Genomic DNA, 19,585 nt, shown 5'->3' with positions numbered 1-19,585 from the left:
AATGTGATTTTTGTCTTTAAGTCTATAGATATGATAAATTATGTTTATTGATTCTGTATATTGAACCAACCTTGCATTCCCTCAATGAACCCCACTATGCTTTTTGTATGCAATTTTCCAGTATTTTATTAAGAATTTTTGCGTCTATATCCATCAGGGATATTGGGCTGAAGGTTTCTTTCCTTGATGTATTTTTGTCTGCTTTTGGTATTATGGTGATACTACCTTCATAGAATGAGTTTGGAAGGTTGCCTCCTTTTATATTTCATAGAATAATTTGAGGATGATTGGTCCTGGGTTCGATCCTCAACACCAAATTAATTAATTAATTAAAATAAAGTAAAAAAAATGTAAATTCATGTGTGAGTGTGCTTATCAGCAGTACTTCTCTTGAGATAGAATTATGAATGAACTCAGTTTTAATGCCAAGATAAATCAATACAAGTGAATGGCTTGGTGGTTCCTAGGGGTCCCAGGATCTAGTTATGGTGCACACCAGCACAAACCCCATGTAAGGTCTTTAGCCAGGTCAACACTTGTAAGAGCCTCAAAACTATACTTGGTGAGCCCTGGCTAGAGTATATCAGGAAAGTTTGGATAACATGATTGAACTTAAGGGGGGGGAAATACAATTCCAGATTTTGACGTGGTCTACAAATCATTTTAGGCATCCATTAGCTACCAGTATTCTTCCTACCATTTCTTTGTTCCCATGTTCTCCAGGGTCCCCAGTTAACCCATTATTAAATGATGGAAAATTGCTTTCTCCTCCCTCTATGACTTCAAATTAGTTTCCTAGCACTGTTCGTCTTTCTTTTTCCTCAGAGTATCCTCAAGGCCAAACCCCTAATTCAGGACCTCCAGTCAGTGCTCAAGTGGACCACTCTATCTTATGTCATTGCTTGAACTCTAGGATTTTTCCCTTCCAATCCACTAATCCTGGTAAAAATCCAAAATTGGATTTTTTCACTCAAATCACCCTAATTAGAGTTCAGGAGTTCTTGGTGTTACATCCAAGGCCCTCCAAGAGTTGAATTGTGTCGCTAGGTTCATTTCTTTCAATTCCTACATGTGCCAGGCATGGTATCAGTTGTATCCCACATTTCCAGCTATGTGGGAGATAACAAGTTTAAGTCCAGCCTGGTCAATTTAGCAAGATCATGCCTCAAAATATAAGATAAAATGGGCTGGAAATGTTGTTCAGTGATGAGTTTCACTAGGATCAATCTCCAGTACACACACACACACACACACACAAAGTTTCCCAGCTGAAAAGTCCCTTGCCCCAGACAGCAGAATGATCCTTTGAGTTTTGCACATATGGTCCTGCACTTGTTCAAGCTCCTTTTCCTGAGATACCATTCATCCAACTTTCTTTTTCTTTGTGGAGAATGTATATGCATCTTTTGAGACTTGGCCTGAGGTTCTCTTACAATTACAACATAATTGTAATTGCATGAACATTGATATGTCATCAGCTCCTTAAAGATAGGGTCCCCATCACATTCACGCTTGCTCCCACCCTCAGATTTCATCACTTGCTACTCCCCCTGACTTTCTTTCATTCTTTGGACATATGGAGTCTCAGAGCCTTTCCTATATCTCTTCTCTTTGCCTAGAGATGCCTTCTCTGACCCCACACCCTGCTCTGCTCTTCACGACTGGCTTAGTCATCATTCAGGTCACAGTTCAAATGTCACCACTGCAGAGACACAGTGTCTGCAGTTCCAGATCTAAAGAAGCCCTACCCTATGCTCCCAATCATTCTCTTAGCATCTGGTTCCATTTCCTTTGAAGCATTCATCACCACAAAAAATAACGTTGTTTATCTCATGTTAGTTTGCTGCCCTCCCTTGTTCTCCCACCCCTCTCCAGAACTTACTCATATAACCAGGATGTGGGTTTCTCTTATTCTTCACTGATATAGCTCCATTGCATACAACAGTACCGGTCACACAGTAGCCTTCAATAAATACCATTGGAATGAGAGTAATATATGCAGGGTATACATCTGAAGGAATAGTATAAATAGAAGTATAGGTTTCCCAGTGAATCCAAATTAACCAATGTGATTCTATAACATGTACAATCAGAAAAATGAGAAAGTATATTCCATCCATGTACTTCAAAGTGTATAAATGCATTCTACTGTTGTATATAGCTAATTAAAATAAATTTAAAAGGTAAGCATTCCAATCAACCTCCTTCTACCTCTCTCAACTATGTCCTGAGTCATTATTTGAATGTTGCCACATTTTGTGTTTCATAGCACTTCTTTGCATGTTCAATATAAGACCTAACTATTTCAAGGTTTTTTCCAATACAAACAGTGTAGCCAAACTATTGAGGTTCAGATCCAAACTCTACCCATGTATGACCTTGAGCAAGGAATTTCACCTCTTTTTGCCCCAGTTCCAACATTCATAAAATGATACCTCATGGACTTACTAGGATGATTACAAGAACATGTACACAACACTCCAAACAGTCTCTCCATAGCAAGTTCAGTATACATGTTAGTCATTGATATTGGTTGTTTGCTATTATGTGGGGACAGGGCACTATTGATAAATTGAAACAAAAGAATCACCTGTAACAGTTGAATGTGATGCAGAGTGTTTATGTGCCAAAAAAAACTGTAAGCAGCAGGATATTTGCTTCCAGGCAGTATAATTTATTATTTTTTATTTAGATAATTATAAAACACACATATATATGAAATGTAAAATTTTTTGGAGTACCCCCATGATTTTGTGTTGAATGTTATAAACTTTATTTTAAAATATTTCAACAAAATTCATCTTGCATTTTATTATTTCAAAATAAAATCCATTATATCAAAATCTTGAGCATTTAAAAAAATTATGAAAAACCATGATTCAAGCCAACAATTCTGTGCTTTGAGAATCAGTGGGTAAACCCTGCTTCATTTGTCCATGAGAAATTTACTCTGTTCCCTTCTGGCTTTTTCAAGGCTTTCAAAAGTGATCATTCCTTTTGGGAGCTGCAGCATACTCTTTTCTGTTTCTAGTATGTCCTCAGCTTCACCTTAAACAAAGCATAGATAGATATATGCAAGGTGACAAAGTGGTCATCAGCATGTTGTGAGATGGCCTGATTGCTGTGTTCCTATGACAAGCTGTAACACCATATGGGGCCATGTCCTCATATGCCACAGTTAAACTTTTCACCCATTTTCCTCAGAAGTAATGCAATGCACCAATGCATACCAGAGAAAACACAATGATGAATTCTGAAACTTGTAGACCAATCAGATGCCAGAATTTTTTTGAAACAAGGCAGCATTTGAAAATGAGAGGAGAAAGAATACCAAGATGAGCAATATTTCTTTCCTTGAACCAAAGCCAGGATCATCAGTATTAATTGTGTCTGAACTCTATGTAATTTCTCCATTTCACGATGAAATGAGATGCAGAAATTACAGTCATTCCTGTTGTCCCTTAATATAAATGAAGTGACAGGAGAGAAAGTCAATTCTACTAAAAAAAAACTCTAATTTTTCAGGAAAGCTATGTTTTGACCTGAAATCACTCACAAACACCCAAAATAATATTAAATATTCTGTAGTCTGTAAACATGCAGGCACACACATGAACATTGTTTTTATACATCCCCAGACATTTTTATATATTTTTTTGAGACAGGGTCTCACTAAGTTGCTTAAGACCTCACTAAGTTGCTGAGGCTGGCTTTGAACTTGCGATCCTCCTGCCTCAGCCGCCCAAGCTTCTGGGATTATAGACATGTGCCACTGTGCCTGGTGTATATACCTTTTTTATAAATAATTCCTCTTTCAAACAAGAACTAAACAATGTAGTAATTTCTTGGGCCCAGTGACATTTGCTTTTATTACTGAAAACAAATTAACAAAAATTTTAAGAATTTGTTGTTGACATTCTATAACCCTGCATATGAATGAAGACAACTGCTTGCTATACGTACTCCTCTTTTAATACACTGTTTAATTAATTAATAAATTTCTATTGACAATTTATAAGTACATACTTAGGGGCATAGGTTGATGTTTGTATTCATTTATACATTGTATATTTTAAAATCATGGTACTTAGCATATCCATGACCTTACTCATTTATCATTTCTTAATTGTACTCCAAACCCATGAAGCAGGCTACAATTTTCAAATTATAAGAACATTTTAACTATCTTCCAACATCTTTTTTGCCTCAATTTTAAATACCAAGTAAAAAAATAATAAAATTATATATAAATAGTTGGCCTTTGAGGAAAGACTAGATGTTTTCCATGTAAGATTCAGTCAAGCAGGAATTGCATATTTTAGAATCATCACTATTAGCAGGGGAAAATACATAATCTCAACTTTCTATTGTGATGTTTCCTGATGGATTATAAAGCTGTAATATTTTTAAAGGAAACTCACATAATTTGCCTTGAAATATGAAATTTTTGATTGATAAAATTAATTTCCAAACAGATAATCAAATTTTTCTAGAAAAAAAAACTTGCTTTCCTTTAGTAATATGTTCAAGTGAATGCTATACAATGAAATTGATATTCCTTAATATTACAAATCATCTTTTACGAGGCACTAAGAATTCTATTCTCCATATAAATAGGCATATTTGAGCATAGACTAGTGAATTCTTAAGCAGATGAGTAATATGAAACTGATCAGGCAATGGACATGAAATTTAATATTTGTAAATAAGTTGTGTACTGTTTCCATCTTAAAATGAGTTTATATTCCAAAAGTTAATTCATAAATTAGTGTTTTTGGAACTCAGAATGCAACACAGTAGTAATGCTATCAATCAATTTCAAGGCTATCTACAAAAACTGTTTAGCCCACAATACAGTTAAACCATGATACCAATAGTACCTGAGTCTAAATGAACATCTTTTCTGTGTGGAAAATGCATTTCCATTTTCAAATGGAAATTTTGAAGAATCCCTCCATCTCCCTAGGCCTGGGAATGAAATGTTCTGCTCTTTACTCCCAATACCTGGAGAGGAGTGTACAACTCTTCCTTTGCCATACCAAACCAGTATAATAGAACAATGATAGGCTCATGGCCCAGGACAACACAGGTTGGTAAAGCCCATGATCAGTGTGCTCTGTATTGAAGGGTTAAAAAGAAGGGACACAGGAATCTTTATTAGAGTGTGAATCTCGGAGAAGTGGTAGAAATTTGGGAGACACTTATGTCCTAGACTAATGGGCAACCCTATCTCCCTAGAACAGGAATGGCTTCTTTGGCAGCAGCACCATCTTCTAAGGTAGCAAGAGCCAGGATCCTGTGAGAATAGTGTTATTGCAGAGAGTATTTAACAACCAGCTCTCAAAATAAATAAATAAATAAACCTGTTTACTATAAATTTCACATATATATATAGCATACAATAAAGCATGTAATACTCTTGATCATAAATTTCATGTAGCAAACTGATTCTCACTGAACATTTTTGCTGATTTTTGTGGAACTCTTGAATCCATAACTAAACTATATTTGCAGTTGATGAGAGAGTAAAATTTCAACATGAATGATGATTGATGTTTTCATATACACTAGGAGTAGAACAAAAGTGAAACAATGATGATTGTATTGGAACTTCACTCATTTGAGAATGTTGTGAACAACTTTGCTAAATCAGATAATAGTTTTTAAACACTTGAAGAATATTTTCTTGCATTTTTACACTGTTCACAATATAAAAGAGCTAGTAAGCTTTTTCACTGCTGTGACTGAAAGAGCTGACAAGAACAATTTTAGAGGAGGGAAAGTTTATTTGAGGGCTCATAGTGTCAGAGGTCTCAGTCTATTAACAGCAGACTCCATTCCTCAGGGCTCAAGGTGAGGCTAAACATTATGGCAGAAGAGTGTGGCAGAGGGAAGCAGCTCACATGATGATCAGAAGCAGAGCTAGAGACTCTACTCCCCAAATACAAATATATATATATCCCAAAGCCATGCCCCCAATGCCCACCTCAAGCCCTGAGGAATGGAGTCTGCTGTCTATGAATTGAGACCTCTGAAACCATGAGCCCATAAATAAACTTTTCTTCCTCTAAAATTGTTCTTGTCAGGTCTTTCAGTCACAGCAGCAAAAAAGCTGAATAAAACAGAAATTGGTCCCGAGAGTGACCATGTGGTTCATCAGCATTTGGAGCCTTTTGGAATTGGTATGAGGAATACTGAGATGGTTAGCAGTGCAAGCTGGAAATGCTTTAGATTATTGTAAGCAAAGGTTAGTGGACGATTCCGGTGGGAGCTCAGAAGACCAGAATGCCAATAGGACTGTGAACAGTGAAAACAGGGCTCAAGAGAAAAAGGAACACACTATTGGAATTTGGAGTAGAGGCCATTCATGTTATGGTCTGACTGAGAAGTAGGCTGAATTTTGCCCATGTCCAGAGACTTTCTGGGAAGATGATTTCAAAAGCAATGGACTTCCTAATCTGGCAGAAGATATTTCTAGACAGCATACCACTCAGGTGGTGACACAGACATTGCTGGTCATTTTTTAGCCAAATTTACTATGATAATCTGGAGCAAAAATCAGAGCAGAAAGATGTGAAAAACTTGGACTTGAAAGGCAGGAGAAAAACAGGGACTAAGGAAGTTGCAGACCTTACTACCACTAAAGAAATGCTAGAGACCTTGCCCAGAGACAATGAGAAAGCTTGAGGGCATCTTAGGAGCTGGTAAGACTACATCCATCTCAAGATCAAGGGAGAAAAAGTAAAAATTCTCTTGAGATAAGACCAGTGGAATACCTTTCTTGCACAAGGTGGCCTAGGAAGTTTTTTTCAACATGCTCAGCTACCCAGGAACTCATAGGCTGCTGTAGCCAAGGTCCCTGGAGACTTGGCTACTGCTCGAGATGGTGGCAGACCTTGGTATCAACCCATGGTGCTGATTCTGCAGGATTACAGGATGCTGGAGTTAGGGGGTTATGGAGGCTTCCACTGAGATTTCAGAGGAAGGCCTTGGAGGCCAGGCAAAGTGCAGCAGGGTCAGAGTCCTGCAAGCACTCCCTGAGAGGACAATGTGTGGAGATTTGAGGAGGAACCCAAAGCTGCAGTGGAGATCCCCAAGAAGTGCCAGTAATGTGGGACGTCATCTTGGGAAAGCTGCAGGAATAGAGGTGAGACAAGCAAACAGAAAGGCCACTTGGGCTTCAACAAACAGGGCCACAGAAGAAGATCTACACAAGCCCTTTGGAGAGAACATCATAATGACACGGCTCCAGATGCCAGACACAGAATTACCCGACTTATTTCCCCAGCTGATTTTCAGTCTTGCTTTGGTCCTATCCCTTCTATCTAGGCCCCCTACTTTTCTGAATGGAAATGTTTACTCTGTACCATTATATATTGGTTACTTGTAAATTGTTTTGATTTTTATAGGAACCCATAATGCAACTTTTCCCTGAGTCTCAGAAGAAACTTTAGCCTTGAACTTTGAGCAGTCTCAGGACTGTTGAGTCTAGGGGGAATAGACTAAATGTATTTTGCATTGTTAGATGAATATGAGTTTTTTGGGGTCAGGAGCAGAATGTTATAGTTTGGATGTGAGGTGTCCCCCAAAAACTCACATGTGAGAAAAGGCAAGAAGGTCAGAGAAGAAATAATTGGGTTACAAGAGCTTTAACCCAATCAATGAATTAATCCCCCGATGACATTAATTTAGTGGTAACTGAAGGCAGGTGGGGTACGGCTGGAGGAGGTAGGAACTGGAACATGGCTTTGGGGCAGATATTTGTATTTGGCAAGTGGAGATGTCTCTCTCTCTCTCTCTCTCTCTCTCTCTCTCTCTCTCTCTCCTTTCTGATCATCATGTGAACAGCTTCCCTCTCCCACACTCTTTTGCCAGGATGTTCTGCTTCACCTCAAGCCCTGAGGAATTGAGCCAGCCTTTTATGGACTGAGAACTCTGATACTGTGAACCCTCAAATAAACTTTTCTTTCTTTATAATTGTTCCAGTCAGATCTTTTAGTCACAGCAGCTAAAAAGCTGACTAAAACAAATGGCTACAGATACAACAATTTAGCTTAATTACTACTATTATTTGGCAATTTTTTTTCATCTATTTCTGAAGTCTAGACTATGGGTTGGCAAACTTTCATGAAGGGTAAAACATTTAGGCTTATGAGTTCAAATGTCTCCATTTCAATGACTCAGCTATTTCATAGTCATGAGAAAATAGTCATAGATAATGAAAAAATAAGTAGGCACGGATTTGTTTCAGTAAACCTTTATTGTCAAAAATAGTGAGCTAGACCAACCCCTGATATAGAAGATCAACAAAATAAAAATTTAAGCCTTGACTTGGCATTTAAAGTTTTCCATGGTGTCAATACTCCCACTATGACTTACCTTATGCTACCACTGGGATGTCACTAAAATGAAAGTTTTAATAAGTAGATATGTACTGGAGATTGAACCCAGGGGTGATTTACCACTGATGTACATCCACAGCCCTTTTGTTTATTTTTTATTTTGAGACAAGGTCTTGCTAAGCCTCTTAGGGCCTTGCTGAATTGCTGCAGTTAACCTCAATCTTGTGATCCCCCTGTCTTAGCCTCCTGAATCTCTAGGAGACTTACCTTTCATTCTTTGTAGAAGAGTACCATAGCCCAAGTCATACTGATAGATGAAGACGAAGCTTAATGGAACTATAGGGAAGAGGAAGGCTGGCTTCTTTTGTTTTATTGCTCTGTTTCAAGAATGAAAAAAAAAAAACATTATCAAGGAATAACCTGTAAATACATAGATCCATACTTGAAGAAAAAAGGATACCTGCTTTCTGGAAGAATGTCCTCTATGGCAGAAGTTATTTAATTCATTTAAATCTTGTAGGGAAATAAGAATTCCCTCACCCCAAATCCCCCTCTTTTTTTTTTTTAGTACCAAGGGTTGAACCCAAAGGCAATTAACCACTGAGCCACATCCCCATCCTGTTTTTTGTTTGTTTGTTTGTTTGTTTGTTTTAATTATTGAGACAGGGTCTTGCTATATTGCTTAGAGCCTCGCTAAGTTGCTAAGGCTGGCTTTGAACTTGCAATCCTCCTGTCTCAGCCTCTTGAGCCACTGGAATTACAGGTATGCACCATCAGCTGCTCATTTTTATTTGACTTTGACACTCAAATTCCTGTTTTTAAAATGGATGAAGATTAAGAGCTACCATTCAGGGACTGCAGAGAAAAACCCACAAAGGCCCCCTATCTTGGTGTCAAGTCAGTCCTCTCCCTAATTTACAAAGTGGAGAAAAGGACAGATGAAATCTAAGGAACTAAAGGCAGGATTTACTATTATTAAGCTGGTTCTACAGAGTTACCACCAAGGATTAATCAATAAGAGGTTTCTTTGTTTACATGTACACTGTTTGGACCAAAGTCCTATTTTTGCCAAATTAATGTGATTATAGTAAAGACAAAAGAAGCAGATTATTTTTAAAAAATGTTAAAGTAAATAGAAAACATACCCAGCTGTTAAAAAGATGGTTGAAATGCCATAAAATGTTCCAAAATATTTGAGGAATTCCCGAGACCAAGCAACCTGCATGGCCATTTGTCTTTCCCTCATTTCATTCTGCAACGTTAGCTGCCTTTCCAGCTGAGGACAAAATGAAAGACAATATGTGGTTACTTGTCTTTGAATCTAAATACAGAGTTGATAATCTGGTTTTCCAGTGGATTTTCATTCTTAATTGTTTTGAGTCCTTTTTTTTTTTTAATCTCAATAGACTTTGACTAAAGTCCCTCTGGACACTGATCCCCAACTGTTACTTTGACTGTGAAATTTTGGAATATATACAGAATAGATATTGATATTCCATGTTTGCTTTCTGAGGTCTTAATTGCATTTGGTCCAAGCCTCAAATATATGTTCAACTTTTTCTATTATATGTGAGGAAAGATCTATGGATTTTTAAACATAGATACATCTTATCTGGCTTTATTGTTACCACTTGCATGAAACTAATTTTGCCTTCCAAATCCATCCAACTACAGATTGAGATTCACTTTGAGCATCAGATCCATATCACAATGTGACAAGGAGATAAAGAGGTGCTATTTGGGGACATCAGTGGAGATTTTTCTTTTCCTCTTTTTTTTTTCTTGTGTCAAGTTCTTTGCCAATTTAGTCAGTGCCTTTTGCTGCTTTGGAACATAAAGCAAATAATAGTTCAGAACACAGGAGTCTGAATATCAGAGTGCGTTTTTAGGAAATACACAAAGAAGTAACAGACTGAAATCCCAAGTCTATTATTTGAAGAGAATCCGACTCTGGAGAGACAAAAGTATTGTTTTCCTTTTGGCTTTTTAATCCTAAAATATTGGGACTGCATATCAATAGTAACTCTGGAGGACAGAAAGTCTAGGTTTTATGATGAAAGAGTAATAGCATGACTCAGTTTCCTTGCCATTCCCTCTTTGTATAGTGGGTAGGAACTGGGAGAGGAGAATGAGAGTTTCCATGTAAGATAAGTCTTAGCTATTTGGGGGTTTCTTGGGGGTTAAAGTACCAGGAAATGTAAAGCAAACCTTAGATGGACTTGGGGTTCACAAACAAAAGGATTTGTGGCCCTGCCTCCTATTGAGAATTCTTAGAGGGGACAGCTACAGTAGGGTAGCAATGGTTCTGGGGCATATCCAGGCATAGTCTCTCTCATTTATCAATGGGTGTGGAGAAAGTCTGCAAGATTTCCATGTCACCTGGAGAGGGGCACAGGAGAAATACAAAAATTTAAGGCAGGTGGCATATCAGAGTTGCCATGGGACCCCAAAACAGATACTTGGTAGTGATTATAAGCTAGAGACTGAGAAGACAGCTGGATCTCAGAGGATTCACAGCACCCAAATCTGTAAAGGTGGTGACTAATCCAGCCTGGAACATGACTAGATGCCCTCAGAGAAAATCACCTGGTACTGCCCAGGTTGATCAAATAGAAAATAACAGCAAAAAGGCCTGCTTCTACCAGATATGCCTCCCCTAATATCTGATCTCAAACCTAGATTGTTCCAAGGAAAAAAAATGAACAGAGAAAGAGAGAGGGCAAAACTAAATTCAGTATGAGAAGTGAGTTTTAAATTGAAGTAATTAAATCATTTTGACTTATCAAAATTCCGTTTGCCCTCATCAGTAGAAATAGAGGTTCATTTTGAGCTCAGAGAGTAAAGAATAAATAATGTATTTTGTGTACATGATTATTTAGTGTATGAAATCCACCCTTGCTGTGTTACTTATTCACAAAATTTAGATGATATTTCATATCATTTCCCAAAGTTATGTAAATGTAGCAATCATTGATATTTTTGATCAAAAGGCATCTGGATCAAACAAGATATGGAAGAACTCAAGATTAGTAGTTCTAAACCGTAGTTTACCACCATGAGCATCTGGGGAGTTTTTCAAAGTTCCAATGCCCAGACTCACATACCAAACCAATTAAACCAGGTGGGACCCATTAAATCAGGATCTGAAGGTGGAATCAGGTCTAAGTATTTTTAAAAGACGTCCAGGAATTCCAGGGGGCACCCAGGATTAAGAAGCATTGCCTGAAAAGAACTAACTCACAGCTTAAGTTTTGTTTTTTTGTTTGTTTGTTTTTTTCTACCAAAGATCAAGCTGAGTTAACATTCTGGAATGAATGACCTGGGAACTCTCAAAAATTATGAGGGTTTTTAAGGGTGGAAGGACTAACCAGTATTGTCCTATTATAATGAACATACAACACTATCAAATGCATACAACTTTACATCACAGACCAAACCTCAGTGTAGACAAATTTTATAAATCATCCAAGAAGTCAAGAAGAAGAAGAAGAAGGAGGAGGAGGAGGAAGAGGAGGAGGAGGAGGAGGAGGAGGAGGAGGAGGAGGAGGAGGAGGAGGAGGAGGAGGAAGAAGGAAGAAGTCGTTGTCGTCATGGGATACAAGATGGAACACAGACTGTGACAAAATACTCTGATCGTATTACAAATGTGTGATATAACCTCACTGAAGGGATAGAAGGAAAGGAATGATCTAACTAACCTGGAAAATAGTGTTTTGTCTAGAAACTATAGAACTGAAGATTAAAAGAACAACATGAGCATTGTGCTCTATTTGGGAAAAATATTTCTCACAGGTATAGGTTAACAATTCTGAAACGGTTTTACCTGTCTACTGGACAGGAACAAACAAGGAAGTTGATGGCAGATGGTGGGAGACATGTTTCTAACTATTGGAGATTTTAAACAAGCAAGGGGAAAAGGATAGAATAAACCATGTGGTCATGGATTAGAGTCATGACATCAGTCTGAACTCATGGTTAGGTTAATGTGGATGCATTTGGAGAGATAACAATTCAGATATGCATGCAAAATGAATTGGTGTAATCATATACACCAACTTAGTTCTGTCACTGGGAGGACACAGAAGTGATCACAGCCTTTTGCCAACAAGCACACCCAATACTCAGATGTAGGTTCTAATACTACTCTCCAATAAAACTTTCCCCCAAAATCCAAAACTTCTAAATTATTATCAAAAACTCTTTAAAGCCTCAGCTCCAAACAGTATCTGGTATGTTATAAACCCTATTAACTGAGGTTAAGACAATCCTAGAACTTAAGTAAAAATCATAAGGATGTTTTCTTTCCTCCTGGATGTCCCCCATTTGAAAGAGTACAGACTTCTTAGTTTAATATTTAATGTTCGACTGTCAATTCTAACAATGTACAAAGCTAAGAGCTCTACTCTGCAATCCATACATCAAAGAGTTACAGAATCAAGAAATAATTTTTAAAAAGATCAGAAAACCCTTAAGCAAACCAGGATGCTTGTTTCTAATTTATTATGGCAACTGATACACATAAAAATTATAATGTGGCTTCCATGGAGTTTTATTCAGCCATAAAAAAAAGAATGAGATTATGTCTTTTGCAGGAAAATGGATGCACCTGGATGGAACACCATGTTAAGTGAGATACGTCAGACTTGGAAAATCAGTGTTTGTATGTTTTCTTTCATACAGGGAAGCTAGAGAGGGAAAAGGAAGGAAAAGAGACCTCATGAAAATAGAATAGAGAACAGTGGTATAGAGAAAGGGAATGGGGAGGGAGAAGGGGAGAGAAATGGGAGGAATGGAGGCATGAAGTAGACCAATTTATACCGAGTACATGTACAAATATATCACGATGAATTCTCTATTATGTATAATTATAATACTCTGATAAAATTTTAAATAATAATAATGATTTTGTTGGGCTGGGTTGAGGCTCAGTGGCACAGTGCTTGCCTAGCATGTGTGAGGCACTGGGTTTGTTTCTCAGCACTATAAATACATAAATAAAATAAAAGGCCCACTGAAAATTTTTAAAAATATTTTAAAAAATAATAAAAATCTGTGTCACAGTGTATGTGAAATTCTGTGCTAGTTACATATATCAACTTTTCCCCAAAATCCTAGGTTAGTCTCTGAGTTGCAGACAATGGAATTCACTCTTACCACTAGCTTAAACAAAACAAAATTAATATAGGATGTTTGGAAGCTTAAGAATTTTGGGGGGAGCCATGTAAATAAGTTTGCATTCTACACTTTCAGGAACATAACCAGGAAAAACTCATTCAGAACTTGAGACTACCCTGGGGGAACCACACAGCTTCTGCCATCTCCACAGATGCTCAGGATCAAATACTGAAACTCCACATCCATGACTCCCAAAATACCAGTCACATCTACTACAGTGCTTACAAGAAGACACAATGTCTTCTCAAAGCCTTTACACCACCTATTTCACCTACTTCACCTCCCACGTCACCTTCAATGGTGTTTTCACCTCTCAAGTCTCATTGAAGGGTGCCTTTATCTCCCAAGTCTCCTTCAGGGCTTTACAAACTCCCTTGAAGAATCAGGCCAGATGTGAAACCTCACTGCAGGGGAGTTTGGGAAACTTGTCTTTGGCTTCTAGCCTCTATTGTTAGATAGGCATGTTGTAAGGGAGTTTGAGTGGAATGGAAGTTGAACAACCTATTCCCTGACACTTAAGGTACTATCTCAATTTATAGTTGAGGTAACTTAAGAGCAGAGTTTGAGTGATTTCCCTTTGGTTACAGTTAATAAGTGCAGGTCTGAGATTCAAACCCAAGCCTGCCTGCTCTAAACTCAACCTTGCAGTCTACTGTAAGTAAACTTGCAAAAATTGAACCAATATCAAAAATAGAGGTGGAATGGACAGGGTATATGAGTGCCATCTCAAATATCTTTGGCTTTCTGTATAATGAAGTATTTGTTTTTAAAGGGAGGGAAATTCTGACACATTCTTCGACCTGGATTAACCTTGAATACACTATGCTTAATAAAATAAAATGCCATCATAAAAGGAAAAATATTATATAATTCCACTTATATATGAAATAAGTACTAAAATTCATGGAGACAAAATACAATGGTGATTTCCAGGGACTGGGGGGAATGGGGAGTAGAATTTAATGGGAACAGAGTTTCTGTTACGGAAAATGAGTATGTTCTGAAGATGTTTGCTGGTGATGGTTGCACAAGGAAGAGGCCTGGTGCAGAAGCTGAGTGCAGGCCTCACAGTAACACTGACTACATCTGAGTCCTGATACTACCACTTACTATCTTTGCACCCTTGGGCAAATCCCTTAATCTATCTGTATCTCAGTTTAATCATAAATGTGGATAATCATGGTAAACACCTGAAGGGGTATTTCAGCATACTTCAGCATACTGAAGACTTTATTATTAATGAGAATAGCATGTGGAAATAGTAAGTTGATTTTATAAACAACTAAATTTAAAATGCACCTCTCTTCAATCTAGTAATTTCACTTTCCAGCAGTGTTACCATTCAGTAAACACTAATTTTTTTCCTCTTCTTCCTTTCCTTTTCTTTTTTGTTTTTATTTTTATCATCATTATCATTATTCCTATGTAGCTATATGTTCTGATGTGGAAGTTATTGTTAGATGGGAAAAGTAAAGTATAAAGAGGGTATACTATGCAACCACATGTCATTTGTGTGCACACACATACTCATTCACTCATTCCAATATGCCTAACTATGTACTTCCTTTGAAAGACTATTAAGAAACTAGTAATAGTGGTTGAATCTGAGGAGATGAACCAGGTACCTGGGGAGAGGGGTATAAGGGAGCTATGATTATAGACAGACCCTCTTGTTCTTTCAGAATTTTGGTTCATGCATGAATCAAAAATATTACATTTGGGGTTTTTTTTCTTTCTTTCTTTCTTTTTCTTTTTTTTTTTTAAGAAAGAAAACAAATTTGCTAAGCCAACATTTCAGAATGAATATGTACCCAGGGTGCCTGAGAAGTAGATGTCTATTTTTCCATCTGACAACAGGGAAGTGAATAAGTAGTGCAATCTTTATACAATTAAATGTGCTGAAGCTTTGTACAATCTACATTGTAAAGGCTGTCTACAACACTAGAAAATGATAAGACAGTGTCAACTCAAAAGGCCTAATACAAAAATGTATAGAATATGATAACAACTAAACAAAAATAAATGTAACACAGGAAAAAAATAAGAAGAAATGGTAGGCATGGCTGTATTGGGTAGCACTGTGGTAATCTTTTCTTCTTTCTATATATATGCATTACATAAATTTTGTTTATGAGTTGTTTCATTCCTTTATAATAAAAATGATAATAAAAAGAAGAAATGTAGGAGGGATTACTGGTAGTGACTTTTTTTGATATTGATATATACATATATATGAACTAATAACATTTTTTAAGTATAAATCCATAATGGTGCTGGGAAACAAGGAAGGATGACATCAGCAAGCCAGAAATGTTGAGTTCTGAAAGAGATAAAGTAGATGCAATCAGTCAAGATCAGGCATGTTCAGGGGGTGTGGCCATAGATAAGCAGATGCAATCAGAAGGATGGTAACTCCAGAGGAGAAGAAACTATAATCTAATGCTATGGGGAGGACCAGTAGGTCTGTCTGTAAAAATGCTGGAGAAGCTCTAAATTTGGGACATAATTTAATGATTACCTATGCAATGACAAATGATACTCTTCCCTTTCAACACATACAGATATGACTGCTTGTCCCCAGCCAAATTTTTCTCCAAAGTGGAACATTTCTTGGGGAAAGCTCCATTCTAGGGTACGTGGTCAAAGATAGAAGAGGTTCTTTTGAAGCAATTGTGTACTCCAACAGAGAAGGGAGAAAAAAAACAAAAGAGAAGCAGTAACACTGGGACCTGAAATATGGCACCATGCTCCACCTAAGTATCAATCTTTGCTCTTCAGGGTGTTTTTTTTTTTCAATGTTTTTATTAGTGCTATAAGGCTAAACATAATAGTGGGGTTCATTTTGACATAATCACATATGCATGGAAGAAAATTGCTCCATTTCAGTCCCTAGTACCTCTTACCTCCCTGACCCTCCTGACATTTATTATTTTATAAATTGGTACTTTTGCTCATCCATACTAAGGGAAGTTTTTTTTGTTATCCCATGTTGCCCATTCCATAAAGCCCACAGACTGCAGAGAAAATTCAAGCTAGCTACTTACATTAATCTCCCTAGTTTTTCATCATGCATGTTAACAGGCAACCAATAGCTATCAGACTTCTGATGGAAGCAAAGAGTATAATAGAGAAGGAGCAAGATGCATTAAAAAGTGGAAGATAAAAGGAATTATTCAGGACAGAAGAAAAAATGTAATCCATATGATCAGAGTCTGCTTTCCCTATTTCTGCATGTATCCCTGAAGGGAAATTGCCTTCAGGGAAAGGATTTCTCTAGCTGGCTTGCAGTTCTAGGTCCCACTAAGGTAGCCCACAAGGGGGCTGCTGGCACTGTGCACAAGATGAAAGAATCTTACAATCAATGCTGAAACAAAAGAAGTCAGCATAATACACTACAAACCTAGGAATCCAATGTGTAAAGATAAAGAATAGACTATGCTGCTGGGAGTCGGGATAGAGATTATCCTTACGTAAAGGAAAGAATGAGAAGGGGTCGAGCTGAGGCTTACAGTTTTGTTGAATCTATAAAAATTAATTGAGCTGTACACTGTAAAACTATAGAAAGCATATACAATAAATCAAAAAATTCACTGGAGTGGAAGGGAGAAGGGATGGAAATGGGAAAGACAGTAGAATGAGTTGGAATCAACTTTCCTGTGTTCATATACAAATATATGACTAGCATAACTCCACATCATGTATAACCACAAAAATGGAAAGTTATACTCTATATATGTATAATGTGTCAAAATACAGTATAGTGTCATGTATAACTAAAAAGAACAAATAAAAAAATTTTTAAACACACAAAAAGATACATTAGTAAAGAACTTTTAGACTTTAGTATAGCTTTAGAATATATAAAGCAAAACTATTTTTTTAAAAAAGGAAAAATTTACAAGTTATTAGCAATAATGGTAAAATTTAGCTACCCCTTTTACTCCTCACACTTCAGATAGAGCCCTAATATCCAGAGTATACAAAGAACTCAAAAAATTAGACAATAAGATAACAAATAACCCAATCAACAAATGGGCCAAGGACCTGAACAGACACTTCTCAGAGGAGGACATACAATCAATCAACAAGTACATGAAAAAATGCTCACCATCTCTAGCAGTCAGAGAAATGCAAATCAAAACCACCCTAAGATACCATCTCACTCCAGTAAGATTGGCAGCCATTATGAAGTCAAACAACAACAAGTGCTGGAGAGGATGTGGGGAAAAGGGTACTCTTGTACATTGCTGGTGGGACTGCAAACTGGTGCGGCCAATCTGGAAAGCAGTATGGAGATTCCTGGGAAAGCTGGGAATGGAACCACCATTTGACCCAGCTATTGCCCTTCTTGGACTATTCCCTGAAGACCTTAAAAGAGCGTACTACAGGGATACTGCTACATCGATGTTCATAGCAGCACAATTCACAATTGCTAGACTGTGGAACCAACCCAGATGCCCTTCAATAGATGAATGGATAAAAAAAAAATGTGGCATTTATACACCATGGAGTATTACGCAGCACTAAAAAAATGACAAAATCATGGAATTTGCAGGGAAATGGATGGCACTAGAGCAGATTATGCTTAGTGAAGCTAGCCGATCCCTAAAAAATAAATACCAAATGTCTTCTTTGATATAATGAGAGCAACTAAGAACAGAGCAGGGAGGAAGAGCAAGAAGAAAAGATTAACATTAAACAGAGACATGAGGTGGGAGGGAAAGGGAGAGAAAAGGGAAATTGCATGGTAATGGAGGGAGACCCTCATTGTTATACAAAATTACATATAAGAGGTTGTGAGGGGAATGGGAAAATAAACAAGGAGAGAAATGAATTACAGTAGATGGGGTAGAGAGAGAAGATGGGAGGGGAGGGGATGGGGGATAGTAGAGGATAGGAAAGGTAGCAGAATACAACAGTTACTAATAGGGCATTATGTAAAAATGTGGATGTGTAACCGATATGATTCTGCAATCTGTATTTGGGGTAAAATTGGGAGTTCATAACCAACTTGAATCTAATGTATGAAATATGATATGTCAAGAGCTTTGTAATGTTTTGAACAACCAATAAAAAATAGCTACCCCTTTTACAAGTTTACAGATCTAATTTTTTGAATGTAGGAAAATTGAGGGTTTAAGCAATTAAATTAACAAGCTTAATCGTGTATATGTGTTATGCTCAACAAACATAGAACAATATTCTTTACAAATATTTAGAGAACATTGTAATATACCACAATAAAATGTCCCAATAAATTCAGGCCTTTTTTTAATTGTAGTGCAGTAAAAGTAAAAATTAAGACAACTGGATAATTATTGTCTAGCTATAAGAATTCAAGAAAATTAACTTAAAAAAATACTATTAGAAGCAACAATATAATTTCATGGTATGGATGAATGTAAGATCAACAGACAAAAGTTAAAGATTTCCTATGTGCCAAAACCATTAAAAATCAATAATACAAATACTGTGTAACTCCCACAAAAATCCTAATCAGAATTCTGTCAGAAATTACCTTAATAAACTTGACAAGCTCACTGTAAAATATACTTAGAGGAAAAACTATACAAGAAAAGAAAAGGTAATTTTGAAAATTGTCTTACCTTCCAGACATCCAAAGTTACTATGGAAACATGTTCAATATGGTAGACATTAGCTATATCTAGGTATTTACATTAAAATTAAAAATTAAGTTTATCAGTGGCCCTAGTCATATTTCAAGCACTTAATATCCACATATGTGTGTGTATGTGCATACGTGTAAATATAAACTCATGTTTATATAAACATACATAAAATGCATACTTTCAGTTTATCAGATATATGAATATATAAGAAACAAAAGAAGTTTAGCAAATAATAAATCTGCAAATCAATAAAATGAAGTTAACACAGTAGAAAAAAGGGCAAAGGTATAAATAAACATTTCACAGAAAAAAATACAAAATAAATACAAAACTTCATTAGTAGTCAGAAAAATAAAATTTATATAATATGCATATCTGATTTTTTATCATATACATACAAGTTGGCAATACCCTGTCTTAGTAAGAGAATATGAAAAG

The 19,585-nt window shown here is 36.7% G+C and overlaps 1 protein-coding gene across 1 annotated transcript in view; it reads right to left on the bottom strand.

Annotated features, from left to right (window-relative positions):
* Positions 1-2,653: 2,653 nt before the first annotated feature.
* Positions 2,654-19,585, bottom strand: part of Plgrkt (plasminogen receptor with a C-terminal lysine) — a 51,943-nt gene continuing 35,011 nt past the window's right edge. The window contains exons 3-5 of the mRNA XM_015492866.2: positions 9,488-9,618; positions 8,610-8,719; positions 2,654-3,048 (exon numbers count right to left, since the gene is read on the bottom strand). Of these exons, the coding sequence (XP_015348352.1) occupies positions 2,927-3,048; positions 8,610-8,719; positions 9,488-9,618 (363 nt within the window). The 3' untranslated portion in view covers positions 2,654-2,926. The remainder of the gene's footprint in view (positions 3,049-8,609; positions 8,720-9,487; positions 9,619-19,585) is intronic.

This window comes from Marmota marmota, unplaced genomic scaffold (genome assembly GCF_001458135.2).
Source record: "Marmota marmota marmota unplaced genomic scaffold, marMar, whole genome shotgun sequence".
NCBI classification, from domain to species: Eukaryota; Metazoa; Chordata; class Mammalia; order Rodentia; family Sciuridae; genus Marmota; species Marmota marmota.
This window is presented reverse-complemented; position numbering and strand designations above follow the sequence as displayed.